The following is a 25,204-nucleotide window of genomic DNA, read 5'->3' as shown; positions in this document are numbered from 1 at the left end:
TGTATAAGCAATAAATCCCAGAGCACTTTGCAATGATGATAATAAGCTTTAGCACTGCTTTAGCAACAGGAATCATGGAATATCCTGAGTTGGGAGGGACCCAAAGGGATCATCCAGTGAAGCCCCTAGCCCTGCCCAGACCCCCCCAGATCCCACCCTGGGCATCCCTGGCAGCGCTGTCCAAACCCTCCTGGAGCTCTGGCAGCCTGGGGGCCGTGCCCATTCCCTGGGGATCTGGGCGGTGCCAGCACCCTCTGGGGGAAGATCCTTTCACAATATCCAACCTAAACCAAGCTCCATCCAGGCTGGCCATGGACACTTCCAGGCACAGCTTCTCTGGGCACCCTGAGGTGTAAATTTGAGATTCATGGCAGAAAAAGTACTATGAATTGTACTAATAAACAAACAAAAATGGTTATAGTGAATTTATCCTAAATTTTCTAGATTTCAATAAAAAACTACATTTTTTTCTGAACTGTCAGCAGATAAGACATAACCCTTCAATCATATTCCTATAACCTGGTTCAATATTCTCATAAAAACTGTGGTGTTGTGTAGGACTGCAAGGGGAGGTTCTTCCAGGGAAACAAAGAGCTCTTGGATCTGAGGTGATTCCCCTCCCTGCTGCATCCAGGGAATGTCCCCAGCATTGGAACCACAGCAGATGTTTGGGAGAAGCCAATGTGGCCCTGAGGAAAGAGCAAACACCACAAACCAGCCCAGGATGGGCTGCAGGCCCAGACCCCCCTGGGTATTCCCTGCCTTGCAAATTTTATGAGCTGGAGCCATCAATATTCATGTCTGCAGGAGCCAAGGCCATCCAGGCACGCTGCAGGCGCTCCTCCAGGAGCTGGGAGGGACAGCAGGGACCCAGGAACCACTCCTGGCCATTAGCCCAGCCCAACAGCTGAGCCCAACAGCCCCACTGCAAACCAGACACTGCAGAATTGTTGGTGATTGGAGCATTTTTACCTGCCCGAGCTCACCCTCTGTCCCCACGGGCTGTACTGTGAGCTTGGCCAAAGCTGGCATTTCACAATGGCTTTGGCACCTCCACTTGGTGTGGAAAATTCCCTTTCTTGGCTTTCCATGCCTGATCTCTGGAGCCCTTTGGCTGCACAGAGCTCCTGGCAGTGGCCATGCTCTGATCTGTCACTGCTCCTCAGGGACCTCGTGCTCACAGGCTGTCACTTCAAATCACAGACCCACGGGAAGCAGGACTGGGAGGGATGGCCAAGTCCTGTCCCACCATCCTGTGCCCTGCAGGGTCTTGGTGCCATCAGTCCCTTAAAACCTCCCCTGGAGCAGCACTGTGTCCTCCAGTGCCAGCCTCGGGGAATTTGGTGTCCCAAATTCCCATCTAAATATTCCCTGCTATGCTTCAGGAGCAGGAATTCTTGTCCTCTCTCCCCTTGGGAGCAGCAATGGGATAATCCCTTCCTCTTGCACTGCATTTCTGGTATTGGCAGACCATGACCTCTGCTCTCCACAGTGTTCCCAGGTGGAAATCACCCTGCTTCCTTCACATTTTCACATAATTCCTGCTGATTTTTACAAAACCATCACAAATGCTCCCATTCCTGGTTGGAAAGCAGGGCTTTCCCCAGCAGGAATATCCACAGGAGCGCTGGGCTGAAGGAGAAAAATCCCATTTGTCTCTGCCTCCCCATGACCTGTTTCTCTTGGAAAACTCCCATTGTTGACTCCACTTGGGCCTCTCCTCAGGGAGGGTGTCAGAGTTTCACCAAAATCCCTCATTCTATCCCACATTGTTCCCCTCACATCTGCAGGGTCTTGTATTCCAGCCGAGCATGGAGCTGCTGTGGTGGGATTCGGTGGGATTCACTTTGGACCAGCCCATGTTGGTTGTTACCTTCACATGTTCCCTGCCTGGATTTTTGGATGGATTTTGTTGATCCGTTCAGTCCTTTCAGGAGGCGAAGTTAAATTGAGCAGAGAACCCCTCAAGTTCCCCTTTCCCCATTTTAAATGCCTTTAAAACATGAGGATAAACACTCCTCATGTTTATCCTGTTCCTGTTTGGGCACTTCTCTGTGAGATCTCAGACCCCTCACTGGCAGCTCTGAGGCCACTTTACCAAATTCCCTCTGCATGGGTTCAATCTGACCCGGCGATTTGGGGACATCCAGTGCCTTTGAGGGACCTTTCATCTTTTCTTACCTCAGTCCCTTTTCAGTGGCATTTATTGTGACTCACCTGATCAAAGTGACCTTTTCCATGAGAAACAGAACAAATCTCTGCGTGCCAGGAATCACGGACTCCTTTGGGCTGGAAAAGCCCTGGGAGACCACTGAGCCCAACCACGCCCCCAACACTGCCAAGGCCACCAGTGACCCTTGTCCCCAAGTGCCACATCCACAGGGCTTTTAACTCCCTCTGCTGTGGACAACCTCAGAGCTGGGAATTAAACTGCTGGGGGGCAGGGATGGGTGGGATATTGGGAATTGGGAATTGTTCCCTGTGAGGGCGGGCAGGCCCTGGCACAGGGTGCCCAGAGCAGCTGTGGCTGCCTCTGGATCCCTGGCAGTGCCCAAGGCCAGGCTGGACACTGGGGCTGGAGCAGCCTGGGACAGTGGGAGGTGTCCCTGTCATGGCAGGGGTGGCACTGGATGGGCTCTGAGGTCCTTTCCAACCCATCCCATCCCATCCCATCCCATCCCATCCCATCCCATCCCATCCATCCCATCCCATCCCATCCCATCCCATGCCTTTGCAATGTTTTCTTAGAGCTGCTTTAATGCCTAAGCCATGGGGATTTCTCCATTTGCAATGGCAAGGGGAAAAATGCAGCAGCCCTTGGAGATGACCTGGCCCTTCCCCTCTCCAAACTGCAGCTCCTGAGGCAGCGAGGCCCCACCAGCTCCTGTTCCAGAGCAGCTTGGATGCACCTGGATGTCCCTGCTCCTCCCTTGCTCTCCCTGTGGGCTGCAGATGTCCCTGTTTCATCTTATTTCTGCTTCTATCCCCAGGCCCTTCTCTCCTCCCTGTGCAAGAACTGCCTTCCCTCACTGGGGCCTGGGGGGGGCTCCTGGCCAGCTCCCCTTTTCCAGACACCTTTTCCATCTCCCCCCTTTCCATCTCTCCCTTATCCATCTCCCCCTTTTCCATCTCTCCCTTTCCCATCTCCCCTTTCCCATCTCCCCTTTCCCATCTCCCCTTTTCCATCTCTCCCTTTTCCAGCTCCTCTTTTTCCTTCTCTCCATTTCCAGCTCCCCCTTTTCCCTTCTCTCCTTTTTCAGCTCCCCCTTTTCCATCTCTCCCTTTTCCAACTCCCCCTTTCCATCTCCCCCCTTTCCATCTCTCCCTTTCCCATCTCCCCTTTTCCATCTCCCCCTTTTCCATCTCCCCTTTCCCACCTCTCCCTTTCCCATCTCTCCCTTTCCCATCTCTCCCTTTTCCAGCTCCCCTTTTTCCTTCTCTCCTTTTCCAGCTCCCCTTTTCCATCTCCCCTTTCCCACCTCCCCCTTTCCGTCTCTCCCTTTCCATCTCTCTCTTTTCCAACTCCCCCTTTCCATCTCCCCCCTTTCCATCTCCCCCCTTTCCATCTCTCCCTTTCCCCTCTCCCCTTTCCCAGCTCGTTTCCGATCTCTCCTTTCCCAGCTCGTTTCCCATCTCTCCCTTTCCATCTCTCCCTTTCCCCTCTCCCCTTTCCCAGCTGGTTTCCCCTCTCCCCTTTCCCAGCTCATTTCTGATCTCCCCTTTCCCAGCTCGTTTCCCATCTCTCCCTTTCCATCTCTCCCTTTCCCCTCTCCCCTTTCCCAGCTCGTTTCCAATCTCTCCTTTCCCAGCTCGTTTCCCATCTCTCCCTTTCCATCTCTCCCTTTCCCATCTCCCCTTTCTCAGCTCGTTTCCCATCTCCCCTTTCCCAGCTCGTTTCCCCTCTCCCCTTTCTCAGCTGGTTTCCCATCTCCCCTTTCTCAGCTCGTTTCCCATCTCCCCTTTCCCAGCCCCGCTGTGCCCGTGTGATGCCCCAGGCTGTGCCGGGGCCCTTCCCAGTGTCCGTGTCCCTGAGCCGGAGCTGCCTGGCCTCGCTCCATCTCTCACGGAACAGACACCTGGGCAGAAACGCCGAGGGAAGGAAGCCAAGCCTCGCTTCCTCCTTCCTGCAGTGCCAGCTGCTGCCGAGGCCGCTGCCAGCCCCGGGCCGGGCGAAGGAGGCTGCGGAGGCGCTGGCAGCGATGCTCATTCCTTTATTGTGTCCTTGCCATCCTGGAGGGCGCTCCCAGCGCGGGGTCGGAGCTACATTACAGCACAGTGAGGAGTGTCCATCCCGCCAGGAACGGCCTCTCTCCAGACACTATGTATAATATATATATATTTATAATATGTCCTGTATATTCCTATGTATAGAGTGACAAGGATGGGCCACCAGACAGTAAACTTTTGATTTCTAAATAAATCACCAGAGCAACAGGCACGAAAATTTGGTCCTAATCGAGGCCCTCACCTTGTCCATGAACCCGGAACAGACCCGCACCCCCCTCCCCGCGGAAAAACGGCCAAACCTGAACCCCAAAAGAACAGTTCAACAACAACAAAAGGAAGCCCCGGCCCAGCCCCTGGCCCCGAGGAACAGCCCCGCCGGGACACACGGACACCGAACGCCACCGACGGACAGCCCGAGCGCTCCCCGCCCTGCCGCTGTGTGCTGGGACAGCTCCTGCGAGCGCCGCCGGTGGAGGGAGGGCTCGGGAGGCTCCGGAGCGGCCCTTGGATACTGGAAGTGTCTCATCCCATCCCCTGCGATGGCAGCTCCCACCTCGTCCTGTGCTCTGCTTCCAGAGGATCCCACCGTGATCACAGCTCTGCTGGAAAGGCTTCCAGGATCCCTCCGTGATCACAGCTCTGCTGGAAGGGCTTCCAGGATCCCTCTGTGATCACAGCCCTGCTGGAAGGACTTCCAGGATCCCTCTGTGATCACAGCTCTGCTGGAAGAGCTTCCAGGATCCCTCTGTGATCACAGCTCTGCTGGAAAGGCTTCCAGGATCCCACTGTGACCACAGCTCTGCTGGAAAGGCTTCCAGGATCCCACTGTGACCACAGCTCTGCTGGAAAGGCTTCCAGGATCCCTCTGTGATCACAGCTCTGCTGGAAAGGCTTCCAGGATCCCACTGTGACCACAGCTCTGCTGGAAAGGCTTCCAGGATCCCACTGTGACCACAGCTCTGCTGGAAAGGCTTCCAGGATCCCTCTGTGATCACAGCTCTGCTGGAAAGGCTTCCAGGATCCCTCTGTGATCACAGCCCTGCTGGAAGGGCTTCCAGGATCCCTCCGTGATCACAGCCCTGCTGGAAAGGCTTCCAGAGGATCCCACTGTGATCACAGCTCTGCTGGAAAGGCTTCCAGGATCCCTCTGTGATCACAGCCCTGCTGGAAAGGCTTCCAGGATCCCTCTGTGATCACAGCCCTGCTGGAAGGGCTTCCAGGATCCCTCTGTGATCACAGCTCTGCTGGAAAGGCTTCCAGGATCCCTCTGTGATCACAGCTCTGCTGGAAGGGCTTCCAGGATCCCTCTGTGATCACAGCTCTGCTGGAAAGGCTTCCAGGATCCCACTGTGACCACAGCCACCCTTCCTGGACACATCCACCCTTCCCTGGGCACAGGCACCCTCAGCTCCTGAGTTGTTTCCCACACCCTGGGTGAGAAGGGAGGCCAGAGAAGGTCACTGGTTCATCACTTTGGGGCTCCAGGAGCTGCTGATCCACTGAAAGGGAACTGGGACTGCTAGAAAACAGGGAAGGGAGGAAATTCTATTCCTGTAGGCCCCCACAAGCTTCTCCTCATTCTGAGTCTGTGCTTCCTGACCCCAACTCCCAGATGCTTTCCAGGAAATTAAACAACGAACCAGCTCTCCCAACCGCTGTGTTCGACAGAATCAGGGAATCACAGGCTGGTTTGGGCTGGAAGGGATTTAAAGCCCATCCAGTGCCACCCCTGCCCTGGGCAGGGACACTTCCACTGTCCCAGGCTGCTCCCAGCTCTGTCCAGCCTGGCCTTGGATGGTTTCACGGGGCCGGCTCGCTCTGGGGGATGCCCTGGGACACGCTGTGGCCAGACCTGACCCCACACCATGGGAGGGACCCAGCTGTCACTCCTCCAACACCTTCCCCTGCTCCCTCCTGCCAGGCTGAGCACAGCCTGGACCTGGCTGCTGCCAGAGCAGGGAGCTCGGTCCTCGGAGCAAGCTACAGCCTGCCAAGGTGCCCCCGAGGCAGGCGCCAGGATGGGGGAGAAGGGGACAAAGGTTTTGGAGGGACACAGGGTGTGATGGGGCACAGATGGGAAAGGAAGGGTGGGGCGGAGGGCAATGATGGAGAGCTGGAGGCAGGGCAATGTTACATGGAAGGGGAGAAGATCCCCTGTGGCAGTGCAGGGATGTGTCGGGGGCCAGCTGGAAGGGCAGTGGATGGCCCAGCACAGCCACGTGTGGATGGGACACGGCTGCTGAGGGACCTGCCCGGCTCTGAGCTCGGCACAGCTCCTGGTTCCCTCTGGATGTTCCCAATCCAGGCCTGTGCCTCGCTCCCTTGCCTTCCCTCACCCCTGTCCTGAGTGCAGGAGCCAGCGAGGGGAGCAGGGACCAGTCCAACAGCAAAGAGCAGCCTGCCCAGAACAGTGCTGGAGTCTCCTTCCCACCTGGGGAGATTCCAAACCCACCTGGACACATCCCTGAGTAACGTGCTCCAGGGACTGGATGAGCTCCAGGGTCCCTTCCAACCTCATCCACCCTGTGAAGGAATTCTCTTTGCTGCCAGAGGACATTCCCCACCTGCAATCCTCTCCGACCTGCCCTCCCTGTCCGGCCCTTTGCTGACCCAGGAGAGCCAGGGGTGGCTCCCTCATCCACAAGGATCTCATCAAGCACAGGGATGTCCCCACCTCCACCAGCCCAAGGGACAGCACAGCTGCTGGCCTGGCACTGCCAGCACGGGTCTCCACCAGCTTCCCTCACCCGAAAGCCGTGTCCCGCAGGAGCACCGAGCGCCGTCCCTGCAGCTGCTGGGGCAGGATTCAATCCCCACCATCCTCGGGGCTTTCCCCCTCTTACCCATCACCATTCCACAACCCACCAGGAGGTGACAGAGGTGATCCCCATGTGCCATTGTCCAGGGGACAGCGCTGCCGTCGCTGCCCTGGGTGTCACCTCCTCGTCCCACATGTCTCCACGGAGCTCCCAGGCAGTGCTGCTCCCAGGCCGGGTGTGTCCCTGCAGGGTGTTGGAAGGGGGTGGAGAATTCCACCTCTGGCTGTTGTCAGGAGCTGCACACCCGCGGTCGGGCGTCGGGAGCCTCGGTGGGGCTGGCTCCAGAGTGTCCCCAGAGCGTCCCCAGAGCGTGGCACAGCTGGACAAAGCCCTGGGCTTTGGGTGACTTGCTCTGGTGACTCTGCAAGCCCTGCAGATGGAGCTGGTGCTCCTGCAGTGCCAGCCGTGCCCACAGTCGCTGAGGTGTCCCTGCTGCCACCAGAGCTGATGCAGGCTGGGGAGTCCCGCTGGGGGACTCTGACAAGGCACCGCCACCACAAAGTCTCCCAATCCACGCAGAAATCTCCAAATTCCCGGGGATCCAGCAGAGCAAAGCCAGCACCAGGGGCCAGGGCAGCCTCAGCTTCTGCCAAAGCCCCTGGAGAGGGACCCGTGCTCCTCCTGCCTGGATGGAGCAGGGTCCTGGTGGTGTCCCCGTGCCCAGCCCTGTGCCAGGGCGGTGTGGGGAGGGCTGGGAGCTGGGTGGGTCAGCACGGTGCCCACTGCCAGCCTGGACGTCCATCAGTCCGAGCACAAATCCTGCCTCCGCGCGTCACCCACTCCATAAATAAATAGGTTAAATAAATAAAGTGACAGATCCGGATCAGGGGGGCGGAGGGAGGGAGGGAGGAAGGGAGGGAGGGAGGGAGGGGCAGCCGCCCTGGCCCGGGGCCGTTCGGTGTCTCGCACAAACACACAACAAAGTAGCTGAGGACAAGGATGAGCTGGGGCCGCTGGGCCGGGTCCCCCTCGGCCCTCGGGGGCTCAGTCCGGGACGAGGCGTCCAGGCGGTCACTCCTGGCCCGGCAGAGGGGCGGCACACGGGGAGCTGGAGGCCAGGGACACGTGGGTGGTGGAGGACGGCAGCGACCGCGGCGTCTGGCACCTGGGGACACAGAGACACTCTGGGGCTGCTGCCCTGCCGTGCCTTCCCACCCTCCCCAAAATCCAGCCCTCTTCCTGGTCCTTTGATGTGCAGGCAGCACCAAAGGGCAACCCTTGCTGGGTGGGAGGATACCTTGGGTCTGGGATATAGGAGTATCATGGAATCATGGAATGGTTTGGGTTGGGGAGATCTTACAACTCATCCAGTGCCACCCCTGCCATGGCAGGGACACCTCCCACTGTCCCAGGCTGCTCCAATCTCCAATGTCCAACCCAGCCTTGGGCACTGCCAGGGATCCAGGGGCAGCCACAGCTGCTCTGGGCACCCTGTGCCAGGGCCTGCCCACCCTCACAGGGAACAATTCCCAATTCCCAATCTCCCATCCAGCCCTGCCCTCTGGCACTGGGAGCCATTCCCGGGGTCCTGTCCCTCCAGGCCTTGTCCCCAGTCCCTCTGCAGCTCTCCTGGAGCCCCTTCAGGCCCTGCAAGGGGCTCTGAGCTCTGCCTGGATCCTTCTCCTCTCCAGGTGAGCAGCCCCAGCTCTCCCAGCCTGGCTCCAGCCCTGGAGCAGCTCCGTGGTCTCCTCTGGACTCTCTCCAGCAGCTCCAGGTCCCTCCTGCTCAGAGCTGCACACGATGCTGTTCCCTAGCACAGCCTCAGCAGCATTTCAACCTCTGACCAGAGCCAGCAGCTCACGGGCAGGCTCAGCCCCGATGGGACGGGGCCTTTCCAGCTCTGCCTGCCCCGGGCCCCCCCTTGTCCCCCACAGAACGTCCCGGCCGTGTCCCCGCGCCGCTGTCCCTCACCAGGAGCGGGACTTGCGCACGCGGGAGGCCGCTGGCCGCTCCAGGAGGCTGTCCAGGTGCATCAGCCTCTCCAGGTGCAGCGCCCGAGGGTCCTGCTCTGCCGGGTCCCTGCTGCGCTCAAACTCAAAGATGGCCGGGGGCGACAGGTCCAGCTCCAGGAACATGATGTTCTCAGCCTGCCCAGGGCACAGGGACAGCCAACACGGGAGTCACCGTGGGGAGAACACAGCTCCAGCTCTGGTGACCCGCGCTGCCGGGGGACTGGGATCCTCTCCTGGCTGCCCTGGCGCTGGGCTGTGGGCTCAAGGCTCTGCTCTGGCTCTCCCAGCCTGTCCCAGGGCTGAGCAGCCCTGTCCTCTCCAATGGCAGGACAGCCAGGAGCTCCAGGACTGGAGCTGGGAGGATAAAGCTGGGAGCTTGAATTGGTGTACCCCAGATCCTCGTGAGCCTGTTTACTCCATCTTCCCTCCCAGCGTTATCCATCCCTCCACCCATCCAGTCACCATCTGCCTTCATCCATCCACCTCTAGCTCTCCAATCACCTCCATCCATACACCCACCCATCCACACCTTCATTGACATCCATCCACACATCCATCCACATCCATCCACACCCATCCATGGATCCATCTATATATCTCCATCCACATATCCATCCATGTCCATCATCCATCCATCCCTACCCATTCACATCCATCCATCATCCATCCATCCCTACACATCCATCATCCATCCATCATCCATCCATGTCCACCCATCCATCCATCCATCCATCCATCCATCATCCATCCATCATCCATCCATCATCCATCATCCATCCATCATCCATCATCTATCATCCATCCATCCATCCATTCATCCATCATCCATCCATCCATCCATCCATCCATCCATCCATCCATCCATCCATCATCCATCCATCATCCATCATCCATCCATCATCCATCCATCCATCCATCATCCATCATCCATCCATCCATCCATCCATCCATCATCCATCCATCCATCCATCATCCATCCATCCATCCATCCATCATCCATCCATCATCCATCATCCATCCATCATCCATCATCCATCATCCATCCATCATCCATCCATCCATCCATCCATCATCCATCCATCATCCATCCATCCATCCATCCATGTCCATCCCTCCATCATCCATCCATCATCCATTCATCCATCCAACCATCCATCATCCATCATCCATCCATCATCCATCCATCATCCATCCATCCCTCCATCCATGTCCATCCATCATCCATCCATCCATCATCATCCATCATCATCCATCCATCCATCCATCATCCATCCATCCATCATCCATCCATCATCCATCCATCCATCCATCCATCCATCCATCCATCCATCCATCATCCATCCATCATCCATCATCCATCCATCCATCCATCCATCCATCCATCCATCCATCATCCATCCATCCATCATCCATCCATCCATCCATCATCCATCCATCCATCCATCCATCCATCCCATCCATCCATCCATCATCCATCCATCCATCATCCATCCATCATCCATCCATCATCCATCCATCATCCATCCATCCCTCCATCCATGTCCATCCATCATCCATCCATCCATCATCATCCATCATCATCCATCCATCCATCCATCATCCATCCATCCATCCATCCATCATCCATCATCCATCCATCCATCCATCCATCCATCATCCATCCATCCATCCATCCATCATCCATCCATCATCCATCCATCCATCATCCATCATCCATCCATCCATCCATCATCCATCATCCATCCATCCATCCATCATCCATCCATCCATCCATCCATCCATCCATCATCCATCCATCCATCCATCATCCATCATCCATCCATCCATCATCCATCCATCCATCCATCATCCATCCATCATCCATCCATCCATCCATCATCCATCATCCATCCATCCATCCATCATCCATCCATCCATCATCATCCATCATCATCCATCCATCCATCCATCATCCATCCATCATCCATCCATCATCCATCCATCCATCCATCCATCCATCCATCATCCATCCATCCATCCATCCATCCATCATCCATCCATCCATCCATCCATCCATCCATGTCCATCCCTCCACGTCCATCATCCATCCACCCCATTTGCCCAACACCCTCCCACCCCTTGCCCACCCCGGTGTCCCGTGCCGTACCCGGAAGCGGGGGTGGGATCTCCTGGCCATGGCCACCCGGGCGTACTGGCTGATGGGCCTCTTGTAGCCCACGGCCGAGGTCGGGCGCCTCTTCATCTGGGAGCTGTTCCTGGAGCACACGGAGCAGGACGTGACCCGACAGCGCCGCGCCCCACGGAGCTGCATCAGCCAGGGAAGGATGACCCTTCCACGGGGCTGGGCTTGGAGGGGATTCCCACCCTTGGGCACCTACAGGACTCTCCCAGCCCTGGGGCCGCTCGCGTGCGTCGGCAGGGACAGGGACAGTGCCCTGGGGACAGGGACGGGGACACAGGGACGTACCCTCCGGTGGGAACCAGCGGCTGGAATTTCCACTGGTCCTCATCGCCGTCGAAGTACAGGCGGTTCATGATCTTGTTCTTCTCCTCGGGAGGGATGAAGTTCTCGATGATCAAGTACCTGAGGGACGGAGCAGGAGCGACGGGGAAGGAGCAGGAGAGGATGGGGTTAATGTGACAGGAGACAGAAAACAGGTGGGAAAGGGAGAGGAAAGGCAGGAAGAGAAGGAGACACGGCAGGGAGAAGAAACATCCGGAGGATGAAAACGTGATGGAAGGGGAGAGGTTGAAGCAGCAGATGCAGCCACGGAGAGGGGAGAGGCAGGAGAGGACAGGCATCAGAGAGGAGCCCGCGAGCTCTGGGGCTCCAGGCAGGAGCAGGACCCTTCCCTCCTCTCCTCCCACGTCTGCTCCCCCGCTGCCCGGCCTGAAAATCAAGGGAAGCTCAACAGTGCCAAGTGGACCCCAGAGGGAATCTTTTCCCCTCTGTTTTTTGGGCAAGTCGAGCAGCTGTCAAGAACTGGTTTGAGGCAAGGAGTTGCATCAGTGAGCTGTGGCTTCCAGTCAGAAGCACTTCGGAGGAGAGAAGGGGGCAAAGCTGGAGATGGAATTCTGTTTGTAGTGAAACTGTTTCACCCTGCCAACGCTGCAGTGCTTGTAAATAGCTGGGGGGGGGGTTACAGACGCTGAAAGAGAAGCGTTTGAAAGTGAGAACAAACCCCCGGGGGCGGCAGAGCAGCAGCTGCAGCTGCGGGAGGCTCCCGGAGGGAAAACTCTGCCAGGGAGCCCGGAGCTCCAGGGAGGTGGGGTCACCCCGAGTCCCCAGAGCTGCTGTCCCTCTGAGGACGGTGTGGGGACAGAGCAGGTCACCAGCTGCCCTCGGGGGTCACTCGCCCCCGGCCACCCCCCAGGTTCAGCCACAGCCAGGGTTTCTCATGGAACATTTTCTGGTTTTTCCCCTTTCTCCGCAACTCTTGGACGCCCCCTGTGCTGCTCACGCAGCTCCCAGTGGCCACAGCTTGTGCCACCACTGGTGGCAGGGCTTGGCTGTCCCTGGCTCTGGGTGGGGTCAATCCCTCCAGTTCTGCACCTACTCTGAGCCTCTCAGCCCCCCAGCCCTGCTCTGAGCAGCCCAGCCCTGCTTTGAGCCCTGCTCTGAGCCCTGCTCTGAGCACATCAACCCTGCTCTGAGCTCCTGAGCCCTGCTCTGAACCCTCCAACCCTGCTCTGAGCCCCCCAGGTCTGCTCTGAGAACCCCAGCCCTGCTCTGAGCACTCCAACCCTGCCCTGAGCCCTGCTCTGAACTCCCCAACCCTGCTCTGAGCAGCCCAGCCCTGCTCTGAGTACCCCAGCCCTGCTCTGAGCCCTGCTCTGAGCACATCAACCCTGCTCTGAGCCCCCCAGGTCTGCTCTGAGCACATCAACCCTGCTCTGAGCTCCTGAGCCCTGCTCTGAACCCTCCAACCCTGCTCTGAGTCCCTCAGCTCTGCTCTGAGTACCCCAGCCCTGCTCTGAGCCCCCCAACCCTGCTCTGAGCACATCAACCCTGCTCTGAGCTCCTGAGCCCTGCTCTGAACCCCTCAAACCTGCTCTGAGCCCCTCAGCTCTGCTCTGAGTACCCCAGACCTGCTCTGAGCACCCCAACCCTGCCCTGAGCCCTGCTCTGAGCCCCTCAGCTCTGCTCTGAACCCCCAAGCCTGCTCTGAGCACTCCAAACCTGCCCTGAGCCCTGCTCTGAACCCCCCAACCCTGCTCTGAGCAGCCCAGCCCTGCTCTGAGCACTCCAACCTTGCCCTGAGCCCAAGCCCAGCTCTAAGCACATCAACCCTGCTGAGCTCCTGAGCCCTGCTCTGAACCCCTCAACCCTACTCTGAGCCCCTCAGCTCCTGCTCAGAGCACCCCAATCCTACCCTGAGCCCTGCTCTGAACACCCCAGACCTGCTCTGAGCCCTGCTCTAAGCACATCAACCCTGCTGAGCTTCTGAGCCCTGCTCTGAACCCCTCAACCCTGCTCTGAGCCCCCCAGCCCTGCTCTGAGCTCCTGAGCCCTGCTCTGAGCCCCCAACCCTGCTCTGAGCCCTGCTCTGAACTCCCCAACCCTGCCCTGAGCAGCCCAGCCCTGCTCTGAACCCCTCAAACCTGCTCTGAGCCCCTCAGCTCCTGCTTGGAGCACCCCAACCCTGCCCTGAGCCCTGCTCTGAGCCCCCCAGCCCTGCTCTGAGCCCCCCACCCTGCTCTGCACACCCAGTTCTTCAGGGCCACCCGGGCCAGGGGACCCCCAAGCCCCTCAGGAACACCTACTTGAGCTTCAGCTCCCGCGTCTGCTCGTTCTGGGCCTCCTCCAGGTCCTGGCGCACGCGGATGTACTCGTCGTGCTGGTCCTGGATCTCAGCCTTCACAGCCTGCAGCTTGGCGTAGAGCTGGGAGGGGGAGCAGCACCTCAGCCCTGCCCTGGGGAGGGACCTGCTCATCCCCGTCCCTGTCCCCACCCGCCACGCCCTCACCTTCTTGAGCTTCTTGGTTTTGATCTCCACCTCCTGCTGCAGGGACGTGTAGGTCTCGCGCAGCTCCATGGTCTCCTCGTCCCTCAGCAGCATCTCCTGCTGCATCTCGCGTTCCCGGCGTTTCTGAGGGGCAGGGACACGGTTGGAACCGGGATGGGCACGGGGAGTGGCCCCGGGACAGTCGGGTCACCGTCTGGTACCTGCTCAGCGATCTCCTGCCGCCTCAGCTCCAGCATCTTCTGCTGCTCGTTGGTGTGGTCCACGATGGTCCTGCCCCCGATGAGCAGCTTGCTCTCCATGGCCTGGAGGGGACGGGGGGTCAGGGCAGGGGGTCAGGGCTGGGATCCCCACCCCCATCCATGGGCTTTGCCTCACGCCACCCTCACTGGACTGGGTGGTGACCTCCAGCCCTGACCCCTGTCCCCAGCCCTGACCCTTGTCCCCATTCCTGACCCCTGTCCCTATCCCTGATCCCTGTCCCCATCCCCGATCCCTGTCCCTATCCCTGATGGTCACCTCCATCCCTGATCCCTGTCCCCACTCCTGATCCCTGTCCCCATCCCCAATCCCTGTCCCCATCCCCTGACCCCTGTCCCCATCCCTGATCCCTGTCCCCATCCCCGATCCCTGTCCCTATCCCTGATCCCTGTTCCCATCCCTGATTCCTGTTCCCATCCCTGATTCCTGTTCCTATCCCCAATCCCTGTCCCCACCCCTGATCCCTGTCCCCAGCCCTGACCCCTGTCCCCATTCCTGACCCCTGTCCCCATCCCCAATCCCTGTCCCCATCCCTGATCCCTGTCCCCAGCCCTGATCGCTGTCCCCATCCCTGATCCCTGTCCCTATCCCTGATCCCTGTCCCCAGCCCTGATCCCTGTCCCCAGCCCTGATCCCTGTCCCCAGCCCTGATCCCTGTCCCCATCCCTGATCCCTGTCCCCAGCCCCAATCCCTGTCTCCATCCCTGATCCCTGTCCCCATCCCCAATCCCTGTCTCCATCCCTGATTCCTGTCCCCATCCCCAATCCCTGTCCCCATCCCTGATCCCTGTCCCAATCCCTGATCCCTGTCCCCAGCCCTGATCCCTGTCCCCAGCCCTGATCGCTGTCCCCATCCCTGATCCCTGTCCCCAGCCCTGACCCCTGTCCCCATTCCTGATCCCTGTCCCCATCCCTTGATCCCTGTTCCTATCCCCAATCCCTGTCCCCACCCCTGATCCCTGTCCCCAGCCCTGCTCTCAGGGAGGTGGGAGTGTTCAGTGCCCCTCTGCTCGGAGCCCTGCTGTCCTGGAGGAGGCTGTGCACGATTAGATCGGATATTGGGAACAATTCCCACCTGGAAAGGGCTGTCCTGCCCTTGACATCCCTTGATGCCCTTGTGCATCCCTGGAGGAATGCACACACACACACACACACACTTACAGGGGCTGTGCACAGAGCAGTGGGGCTGTGCACACAGGAATGCACAAACACACAAATAGACACACACAGAAACACACACACAGAAATACACACACAGAAATACACACACACAAACACACTCACACACACACACTCTCACAGGGGCTGTGCACAGAGCATGGGGCTGTGTGCACAGAAATGCACAAACACACACAGAAACACACAGAGAAACACACACACACAGAAATACACACTCACAGGGGCTGTGCACAGAGCATGGGGCTGTGCACACAGGAATGCACAAACACACAGAAATACACACACAGAAACACACACACAGAAATACACACACAGAAACACACACACACAGAAATACACAGAAACACACACACACACACACTTACAGGGGCTGTGCACAGAGCAGTAGGGCTGTGCACACAGGAATGCACAAACACACAGAAATACACACACAGAAACACACACACAGAGAAATACACACACAGAAATACAGACACAGAAATGCACACACACAGAGAAATACACACACAGAAACACACACACAGATAAATACACACACAGAAATACACACACAGAAACACACACACACAGAAATACACACACAGAAATACACACACAGAAACACACACACACAGAAATACACACACAGAAACACACACACACAGAAATACACAGAAACACACACACACACACACACTTACAGGGGCTGTGCACAGAGCAGTAGGGCTGTGCACACAGGAATGCACAAACACACAGAAATACACACACAGACACACACACACACAGAGAAATACACACACAGAAATACACACACAGAAACACACACACACAGAAATACACAGAAACACACACACACACACACTTACAGGGGCTGTGCACAGCCCTACTGCACAAACACACAGAAATACACACACAGAAAAACACACACTCTCACAGGGGCTGTGCACAGAGCATGGGGCTGTGTGCACAGGAATGCACAAACACACAGAGGAATACACACAAATACACACTCACAGGGGCTGTGTGCACAGGAATGCACAAACACACAGAAATACACACACAGAAAAACACACACACACACAGGGGCTGTGCACACAGAAATGCACAAACACACAAATAAATACACACACAGAAACACACACACACACAGGGGCTGTGCACACAGAAATGCACAAACACACAAATAAATACACACACAGAAACACACACACACACTCACAGGGGCTGTGCACAGAGCAGTGGGGCTGTGCACACAGGAATGCACAAACACACAAATAAACACACAGAGAAATGCGCACACACACACACTCACAGGGGCTGTGCACACAGAAATGTACAAACACACAGAGAAATAAACACAAACACACAAATGAACACACACAAATACACACGCACAGGGGCTGTGCACAGAGAAATGCAAAATACACACACACAGGAAGCACATCCCGTGCCAGGCTGAACACGTTCACACAAACATGGGTACGTGTGGGAGCACCGGGTGTCTGTGTCTGTGTACACCGTGCGTGTGTGTGTATGTGTGTAACATGTGTGTCTGTATGTACACACCGTGTGTGTGTGTATGTGTGTAACATGTGTGTCTGTATGTGCACACCGTGTGTGTGTATGTGTGTAACATGTGTGTCTGTATGTACACACCGTGTGTGTGTGTGTGTATGTGTGTAACATGTCTGTATGTACACACCGTGTGTGTATGTGTGTAACGTGTGTCTGTATGTGCACACCGTGTGTGCGTGTGTGTAACATGTGTGTTTGTATGTGCACACCGTGTGTGTGTGCACACTCTGTGTGTGTGTAAGCACACTGTGTGTGTATGCACACTATGTGTGTATGTGCACACCACGTGTCTGTGTGTGCACTCTGTGTGTGTGCACACCGTGTGTGTGTGTGTGTAACATGTGTGTATGTATGTGCACACTCTGTGTGTGTGTATGCACACTGTGTGTATGTGCACACCACATGTGTGTGTGTGTAACATGTGTGTATGTATGTGCACACTCTGTGTGTGTGTGTGCACTCTGTGTGTATGTGCACACCACGTGTGTGTGTGTAACATGTGTGTATGTATGTGCACACTCTGTGTGTGTGTATGCACACTGTGTGTATGTGCACACCACATGTGTGTGTGTGTGTAACGTGTGTATGTATGTGCACACTCTGTGTGTGTGTGTGCACTCTGTGTGTATGTGCACACCACGTGTGTGTGTGTAACATGTGTGTATGTATGTGCACACTCTGTGTGTGTGTGTATGCACACTGTGTGTGTATGCACACCATGTGTGTATGTGCACACCATGTGTGTGTGTGTGTGCACTCTGTGTGTGTGTGTATGCAGTGTGTTTATACACACGATGTATGTGCACACCATGTGTGTGTGTGCACACTGTGTGTGTGTGTGTGCACTCTGTGTGTATGCACACTGTGCGTGTATACACATGATGTATGTGCACACCACGTGTGTGTGTGTATGTGTGTGTGTGCACACTCTGTGTGTATGTGCACACCGTGTGTGTGTGTATGTGGACACCGTGTGTGCACACCCTGTGTGTATACATGCACTCTGTGTATGTATGAGTGTGTAAGCACACCGTGTGTATGCACACCGTGTGTGTGTGCACACTGTGTGTACAAGTGCACTCTGTCTGTATGTGTGTGTATGTGTGTGTCTATGCACACTGTGTATGTGTGTGTGCACACCCTGTGTGTATAAATGCACTTTGTGTGTGTATGTGTGTGTAAGCACACCGTGTGTAAGCACACTGTGTGTGTGTGTGCGCACACTGCGTGTATAAGTGCACTCGTGTGTGTGTGTAAGCACACCCTGTGTATGCACACTGTGTGTGTGTAAGCACTGTGTGTGTGCACACCCTGTGTGTATGAGTGCACTTTGTGTGTATATGTGTGTAAGCACACCGTGTGTCTGTGCACACCCTGTGTGTATAAGTGCACTCTGTGTGTGTGTAAGCACACAGTGTGTAAGCACACCATGTGTGTGCACACCTTGTGTATATAAGTGCCCTCTGTCTGTGTGTGTGTAAGTACACCGTGTGGATGCACACCGTGTGGATGCACACCCTGTGTGTGTAAGTGCCCTCTGTGTGTGTGTGTGTAAGCACACTGTGTGTAAGCACACCATGTGTGCGCACACACAGTGTATATAAGTGCCCTCTGACTGTGTGTGTGCACACAGCATGTGTGTAAGCACACCATGTGAGTGCACACCTTGTGTGTATAAGTGCACTCTGTCTGTGTGTGTGTAAGCACACCGTGTGTGTGCACACCCTCTGTATATATAAGTGCACTCTGTGTGTGTGTGTGTGTAAGCACACTGTGTGTGTGCACACCCTGTGTGTATAAGTGCACACTGTGTGTGTGTGTGTAAGCACACCGTGTGGGTGCACACCCTGTGTGTGTAAGTGCACTGTCTGTGTGTGTGTGTGTAAGCACACCGTGTGTGTGTGCACACCCTGTGTATATAAGTGCACTCTGTCTGTGTGTGTAAGCACACCGTGTGTGTGTGCACACCCTGTGTGTTTAAGTGCCCTCTGTGTGTGTGTGTAAGCACACCGTGTGTGTGTGCACACCCTGTGTGTATAAGTGCTCTGTGTGTATGTGTGTGTGTAAGCACACCGTGTGTAAGCACACCATGTATGCACACCCTGTGTGTATAAGTGCACTCAGTGTGTGTGTGTGTGTGTAAGCACACCGTGTGTAAGCACACCGTGTGTCTGTGCACACCCTGTGTGTATAAGTGCTCTGTGTGTATGTGTGTGTGTAAGCACACCGTGTGTAAGCACACCATGTAAGCACACCCTGTGTATATAAGTGCACTCTGTCTGTGTGTGTAAGCACACCGTGTGTCTGTGCACACCCTGTGTGTATAAGTGCCCTCTGTGTGTGTGTGTGTAAGCACACCGTGTGTAAGCACACCGTGTGTCTGTGCACACCCTGTGTGTATAAGTGCCCTCTGTGTGTGTGTGTGTAAGCACACCGTGTGTAAGCACACCGTGTGTCTGTGCACACCCTGTGTGTATAAGTGCACTCTGTGAGTGTGTGTGTGTGTGTGTGTAAGCACACCGTGTGTAAGCACACCGTGTGTCTGTGCACACCCTGTGTGTATAAGTGCACTCAGTGTGTGTGTGTGTGTGTGTGTAAGCACACCGTGTGTAAGCACACCGTGTGTCTGTGCACACCCTGTGTGTATAAGTGCTCTGTGTGTATGTGTGTGTGTAAGCACACCGTGTGTAAGCACACCATGTATGCACACCCTGTGTGTATAAGTGCACTCAGTGTGTGTGTGTGTGTGTAAGCACACCATGTGTGTGTGCACACCCTGTGTATATAAGTGCACTCTGTCTGTGTGTGTAAGCACACCGTGTGTGTGTGCACACCCTGTGTGTATAAGTGCCCTCTGTGTGTGTGTGTGTAAGCACACCGTGTGTAAGCACACCGTGTGTCTGTGCACACCCTGTGTGTATAAGTGCACTCAGTGTGTGTGTGTGTGTAAGCACACCGTGTGTCTGTGCACACCCTGTGTGTATAAGTGCACTCAGTGTGTGTGTGTGTGTAAGCACACCGTGTGTCTGTGCACACCCTGTGTGTATAAGTGCACTCAGTGTGTGTGTGTGTGTGTGTGTGTAAGCACACCGTGTGTAAGCACACCATGTATGCACACCCTGTGTGTATAAGTGCACTCAGTGTGTGTGTGTGTGTGTGTGTGTAAGCACACTGTGTGTAAGCACACCGTGTGTCTGTGCACACCCTGTGTGTATAAGTGCACTCTGTGAGTGTGTGTGTGTGTGTGTGTAAGCACACCGTGTGTAAGCACACCATGTGTGCACACCCTGTGTGTATAAGTGCCCTCTGTGTGTGTGGGACGGACCCAGATGTCCCCAGGACACCACACACAAACATCAATCTCCCAGCCACAGACACAGCTCGGCCACCCTCTCTGAAGTGTCCCCTCTGCCACCAGCACGTGGCCACCTCACCCATCGGGCACCTGCCCTGGAGGTCCCTCTGGCCCCCCAGATCCAGCGGCCCTGCTCCTCACGGGGCCTGGCCCCCCCTCACTGCCATGGCCATGGCCCTGAGGGGCAGGGGGGCCACCAGGCCACCCCAAGGGTGGTGCCAGCACTGGGGGGCACACACGCTGGTCATGGTGCTGCTGTCACACGTCCCTGGGGCAGGGGTCTCCATGGGGGTGCTGTGCACAGAGTGGGGGGGGCTCTGGCAAACTGGTGGCCCCCGTCCCCACCGACAGCTGCCTGGGGCAAGGCTCTATTTCCATGGTTTTCCCCCTCCCATTTTTCCCCTTCCAGCTGCAGGGAGTGCACTGTGGGTTCTGGGGAAAGCCAGGGGACACCCCTACAGCTGTGCCAGCAGCCCCCAGCACCGAGGGTACACCCCTACAGCTGTGCCAGCAGCCCCCAGCACCGAGGGTACACCCCTACAGCTGTGCCAGCAGCCCCCAGCACCCAGGGGACACCCCTACAGCTGTGCCAGCAGCCCCCAGCACCCAGGGGACACCCCACAGCTGTGCCAGCAGCCCCCAGCACCCAGGGGACACCCCTACAGCTGTGCCTTCCTACCTTTTCCACCCAGTGAGACCCTCACAGCCATTCAGTGTTGTGGGGACACAGCCCCCCATGGGTGCCCCAGCCAGCCCCCCTCACCCTGGGGATCCCTCCTTCCTCCCTTTGGATGGGTGTCCCAGGCTGGGTGTTCTGCTGGGGGCTGACACCCCCAAGGGCAGCCCCCCCAGCAGATCCTGTGCCATCCTCTGGCAGGGCTGGGGGGCACTGGGGTGCCAAGGGCTCCTCAGCCCTTCTCCTCCAAACGCAATTCTTGGTCCCAGTTGCTCCCCTCGATCCTGAGTGTCCCCTGGGGACCCCGCTGGGGTGTAGGGAGGGGACCAGGAGGGTGCTGGGACGATGGTCCCGCTGCCATCCCCTCCCACAGAGCTCCCCCCTGCCACATCAAGAGGTTTCTCGGTGCCACTGTTTCCTCCCTGCCAGGGCATTCATTCCCTCTAAGGAAGAGACTCCCAATCCTTATCCCAATCCCAATCTCCTTTAGCACTAAGCCTCTCCCAGGAATTCATTTCCGGCACCCAAAGAACTTCCCAGCGCTTTCCCTCCTGCTGACCTCGGCCTCAGCCGCTGGCACGGCCTCGGAAGCACCCACACCCCGTAGCCAGCTCCCCTGTGGCACAGCCCCTCTGCCTGGGCACACATCTGGGCACCCGGGAGCACATCTGCTGGGGCAGGCTGACCCCACCTCTCCGAGCTCAATGCCCCACACGTCCCAGCTGGGTGGCAGAGGCAGAGCCCACACCCACGAGTGTGACGCCCAGACGGGGCGCAGCGTGTCACCCGTGGGTGTGGGGGGCACCTCGCGTCCCCCTGTCACCTCGGCTGCCTTTGCCATGGTCGGAGCGCCGTGAGGCCACCCGGTGTCCCCGCAGCGTCCCACGGGCAGTGCCCACTGGGGTGAGTGTCACAGCAGGCCGTGCCCCTCTGGCACGGGGGGGGGATTTGTGCTCGCTAAGGTGACACCTCTCTGCTGTCACTGTTCTGTACCCCCACGGCCAGAGGGGCCACCGAAGGCCACCAAGAGGGACACGGTGTCATCTCGCCTCCGGCCCTGCCTTGTTACTCAGCAGTTCCAGGACACACAGTGGCCCTGAGCCAGCCCTGCTGAGCCAGACAGGGAGACTGTGCTGGACAGCTGCCAGCCCAGCCTGCACCCCACAGCCTGCACCCCACAGCCTGCACCCCACAGCGACGGGGGGATGGCTGCAGAGACCCCTGTGCCAGGCATCCTGCTCTGCCAGGACACTTGTCACGGGATACCCGTCACGGGACACCCGCTGTGCCAGCCAGCAGCCCACGGCTCTGCCCCAGTGGCACGCCCCAGTGGGATCCCACGGTCTCTGTGCAGGCATCCGGGCACGGCCACGCATCCCTGGGCACGATCACACATCCCTGGGCACGGCCACGTGTCCCCGGGGCTGCAACAAACACGACCCCAGCCATGGAAGAGGGTCCGGACCCATGCCCAGCCCTGGCACCCCGGGCATGTCCCCCCCTGTCAGAGGGATCCCTCCCTGCTGGGCTCCAGCCCAGTCCTCACATCCGGGCCAGCGTGGTGCCAGAGGGGCTGTGCCAGAGGGGCCATGCTGAGTGTGATGCCGAGGGTCAGGGGGCTGGGGCTCCCTCCCCACTGCTGGCACCGTGGTCACCATGGGCAGGGGGAAGGACCCCACAGCTCAGTGGGGACAGGAGCAGGGCTGGGGCAGGGGGAGGTGCAGCCCCAGACCCCCGGCACAGCTGGGGCTGCTGTGGCCCCTGTCACCCTCAGCACCAAACCCCTGAGCATCCCTGAGCCAGCGGTGGTGCCCCCATCCACCCTGCTCTGGCTTGGGGTGCCAGGAAGGATTTGGGGGTGGGGAGGGGGAATGGGGGTCCCTGCAGAGCTGCCAGGCCCTGCCCCCAGAGAGCCCCCTGGGAGCCAGGGGCTGGACAGAACTGGGGGCAGGTGGGGGCAGGTGCACCGTGCCCCCAGCCCCAGCCCTGGGCTCACTCCCGAGGCCACCAGGGACGAATCTGCAGCATCACTCTCGTCACTCCCCCTTCCCACACAAGCTGCTTTGTTGTGCCGAAGGGGACAAGGGCTGAGCACAGCACGCTCGTGCCACCAGTGACCCTCTCCCCCTCCCAGCCCCTGCAGCTCCCACGCAGGTCCCCACGCAGGCCACCCCAGCCCAGCCCCACGCCGGAGCCTGGGGCTGCCCTTGGGGACCCTGCCTGGACACCTCGCTTGGGAGGCCCCCTTGCTGGGCACCCGCGGTGGGCACGTCCCCCAGGCTCCCTGCTCGGGATCCATTCCCACTCCACACCAGGAGCTGGGGGCACAGCAGGCGCCCCGGCCCCATTTGTCACCGTGCGTGGCAACACGAACCTTGTACTTGATGGCCAGCAGCTCCGTGGCCTCCTGCTCCTTCCGCAGGTCCTCTATCATCTTCTCCTTCTCCTGGAGCAGCTTCTGCTTCTCCTCACTCACCAGGCTGTGGTCATCCTGGATAGCGGCTTTCTCCTCTTCCAGCCTCTCCTTCTGCTCCTTCAAGTAATTCTCCATGGTCTTCTCCAGGCCGTCCTCGTTCTCGTCCTCCCCTTCATTGTCCACGGTGCCCTCTCCATCCATTGCTTTCTTCCTCCGGCTGCTCCTCCTCCTCTTCTTGCCCAGCATCCCGCGTTTCTCCAGCTGGGCCTTCAGCCGAACGATCTCCTCCTGAAACTCCCGCAGCAAGGTGTCCTTGGGGTCCTCGTTCACCCGGGGCTTGTTCTTGATGTTCTTGGCCCTGTTGGCGAACCTGAGGGTGGAGAGGCTCTCGTCGTAGCTGTGCGAGGCCGGGCCCAAGGTGGCCACCATGATTGTCTTGGCGTTGCCGCCGAGGGAGTCCTGCAGCAGGCGGGTGAGCTTGGAGTCCCGGTAGGGGATGTGCGTGCTCCGGCCGTCCACCAGCGCCGAGATGACGTTGCCCAGGGCCGAGAGGGAGAGGTTGATCTTGGAGGCTTCCTTGGGGCGCTCTCCGTGGGCCCCCATTTTGTTCTGGCGCTCGCTGCCGGCCAGGTCCACGAGGTTGAGCTTGCCCACGCGGATGTGCTCCTCGCCGTCCGGCCCCGTCTCGCTGCACTCGATGGTGATCAGGAAGATGGCGTGGGAGCGCGAGCTGTGCTCGTTCATGTTGGTGCTGCCCACGGAGCGCGTCTGGCTGCCCAGGTTCATCACGTGCTCGATCTCCTTGACGTTCTTGGTCACGAAGGAGGAGAGGTCCTTGATGTACACCCCGGTCTCGGGGTTCTCCTTCAGCTCCAGCTTCTTGCTCTGGTCCTTGGCGAGGAGGTCCCTGATCTCCTCCTGGTAGATCTCCAGGTACGAGGCCCTCACCAGGTACTGCTGGTTCTGCGAGCGGGAGATGTGGGTGAAGATGTGCTCGAAGGCGCTGGGGATGATGCCGCGCTTCTCGGGCTCCGCCCAGGCGCCCTGCATGGTGTAGGTCTTGCCGGTGCCGGTCTGGCCATAGGCGAAGACGGTGCCGTTGAAGCCCTGCAGCACCGAGTCGATGAGCGGCCGCACCGTCTCATCGTAGAGGTCGGCCTGCTTGGAGCTGGCGTCGTACACGGCGTCGAAGGTGAAGGTCTTGGGCAGCTCCCCGGGGGCGGCGCGGGGGTTGCGGATGCTCACCTGGCCCAGCTTCACGTCCAGCTCCAGGACGCGCTCGTATCCCGCCGCCTCCTCCCGCCGGCTCATGGGCCGGCACCGGGCCACCACCCGGAGCGCCTCGCAGCCGCTGCGGGGCTTACCGGCCATGGCGGCGGCGGGCGGGGCCGGCGGCGCAGCGGGGCTGGGGGGCTCAGCCGCGCCGCCCCCGCGGCATCCCCGGAGCCGAGGCCGGGGCCGGGGCCAGGGCCGGGGCGGAGCGGGCGGGGCCGGGGCGGGGGGCGCGGGCGGCCGGGGCGCGGCGGGGCGGCCCCGCCGGGCGCTCGCTCATGGCAGCGCGGCCGCTGCGCCCCGCCCGGTGCGGGGATGGGGCGGGCGGGGCGGGCCGGGGCGGGGCGCGGCCGCAGCCGCGATTGGTGCGCGCTCCCTGAGCGCGCTCCCGCAGCCGCGAACCCGCACCCCGCGGGCGGGAGCGCCGCCGGCATCCCCGCTCCGGGCACGCCGGGAGCTGTAGTGCGGCCTTTGTGCTCGGGATGCGGGGCTCGGGGGCAGGATTGGGGTGTGGAAGGAAGGATGCAGG

General features: G+C 58.5%; 1 protein-coding gene across 2 annotated transcripts; it reads right to left on the bottom strand.

Moving 5' to 3' along the window:
- Window positions 1-4,194: 4,194 nt before the first annotated feature.
- Window positions 4,195-24,828, bottom strand: KIF3C (kinesin family member 3C). 2 transcript variants are annotated; one of them, XR_008429776.1, is made up of 9 exons: window positions 23,362-24,828; window positions 14,166-14,267; window positions 13,966-14,088; window positions 13,763-13,881; window positions 11,466-11,582; window positions 11,145-11,253; window positions 8,958-9,133; window positions 4,781-8,151; window positions 4,195-4,318 (listed from the first exon to the last, which is right to left on the bottom strand). XR_008429776.1 is itself a non-coding variant. In XM_053937409.1 (8 exons), exons 1-8 carry the CDS (start codon window positions 24,772-24,774, stop codon window positions 8,058-8,060), a joined length of 2,253 nt encoding a protein of 750 aa, XP_053793384.1. In that variant the 5' UTR covers window positions 24,775-24,828; the 3' UTR covers window positions 4,195-8,057. The 2 variants fall into 2 exon arrangements, 1 of the variants encoding a protein (XP_053793384.1); XM_053937409.1 differs by having other exon boundaries at window positions 4,195-8,151.
- Between the last annotated feature and the right edge of the window lie 376 nt (window positions 24,829-25,204).

This window comes from Vidua chalybeata, chromosome 3 (genome assembly GCF_026979565.1).
Source record: "Vidua chalybeata isolate OUT-0048 chromosome 3, bVidCha1 merged haplotype, whole genome shotgun sequence".
Lineage (NCBI taxonomy): Eukaryota > Metazoa > Chordata > Aves > Passeriformes > Viduidae > Vidua > Vidua chalybeata.
The sequence above is the reverse complement of the archived record's forward strand: the minus strand, read 5'-3'. Positions and strand labels throughout refer to the sequence as shown.

Bases quoted from the DNA above. Each gene is read 5' to 3' on its own strand.
- KIF3C (XM_053937409.1), bottom strand. From the start codon at position 24,774: ATGGCCGGTAAGCCCCGCAGCGGCTGCGAGGCGCTCCGGGTGGTGGCC. The intron at 11,254-11,465 runs GTACGTCCCTGT...CGTGTGCTCCAG, and splicing joins CCGCTGGTTCCCACCGGAGG to GAACAGCTCCCAGATGAAGA. The intron at 9,134-11,144 runs GTACGGCACGGG...TGCCCTGGGCAG, and splicing joins GATCCCACCCCCGCTTCCGG to GCTGAGAACATCATGTTCCT.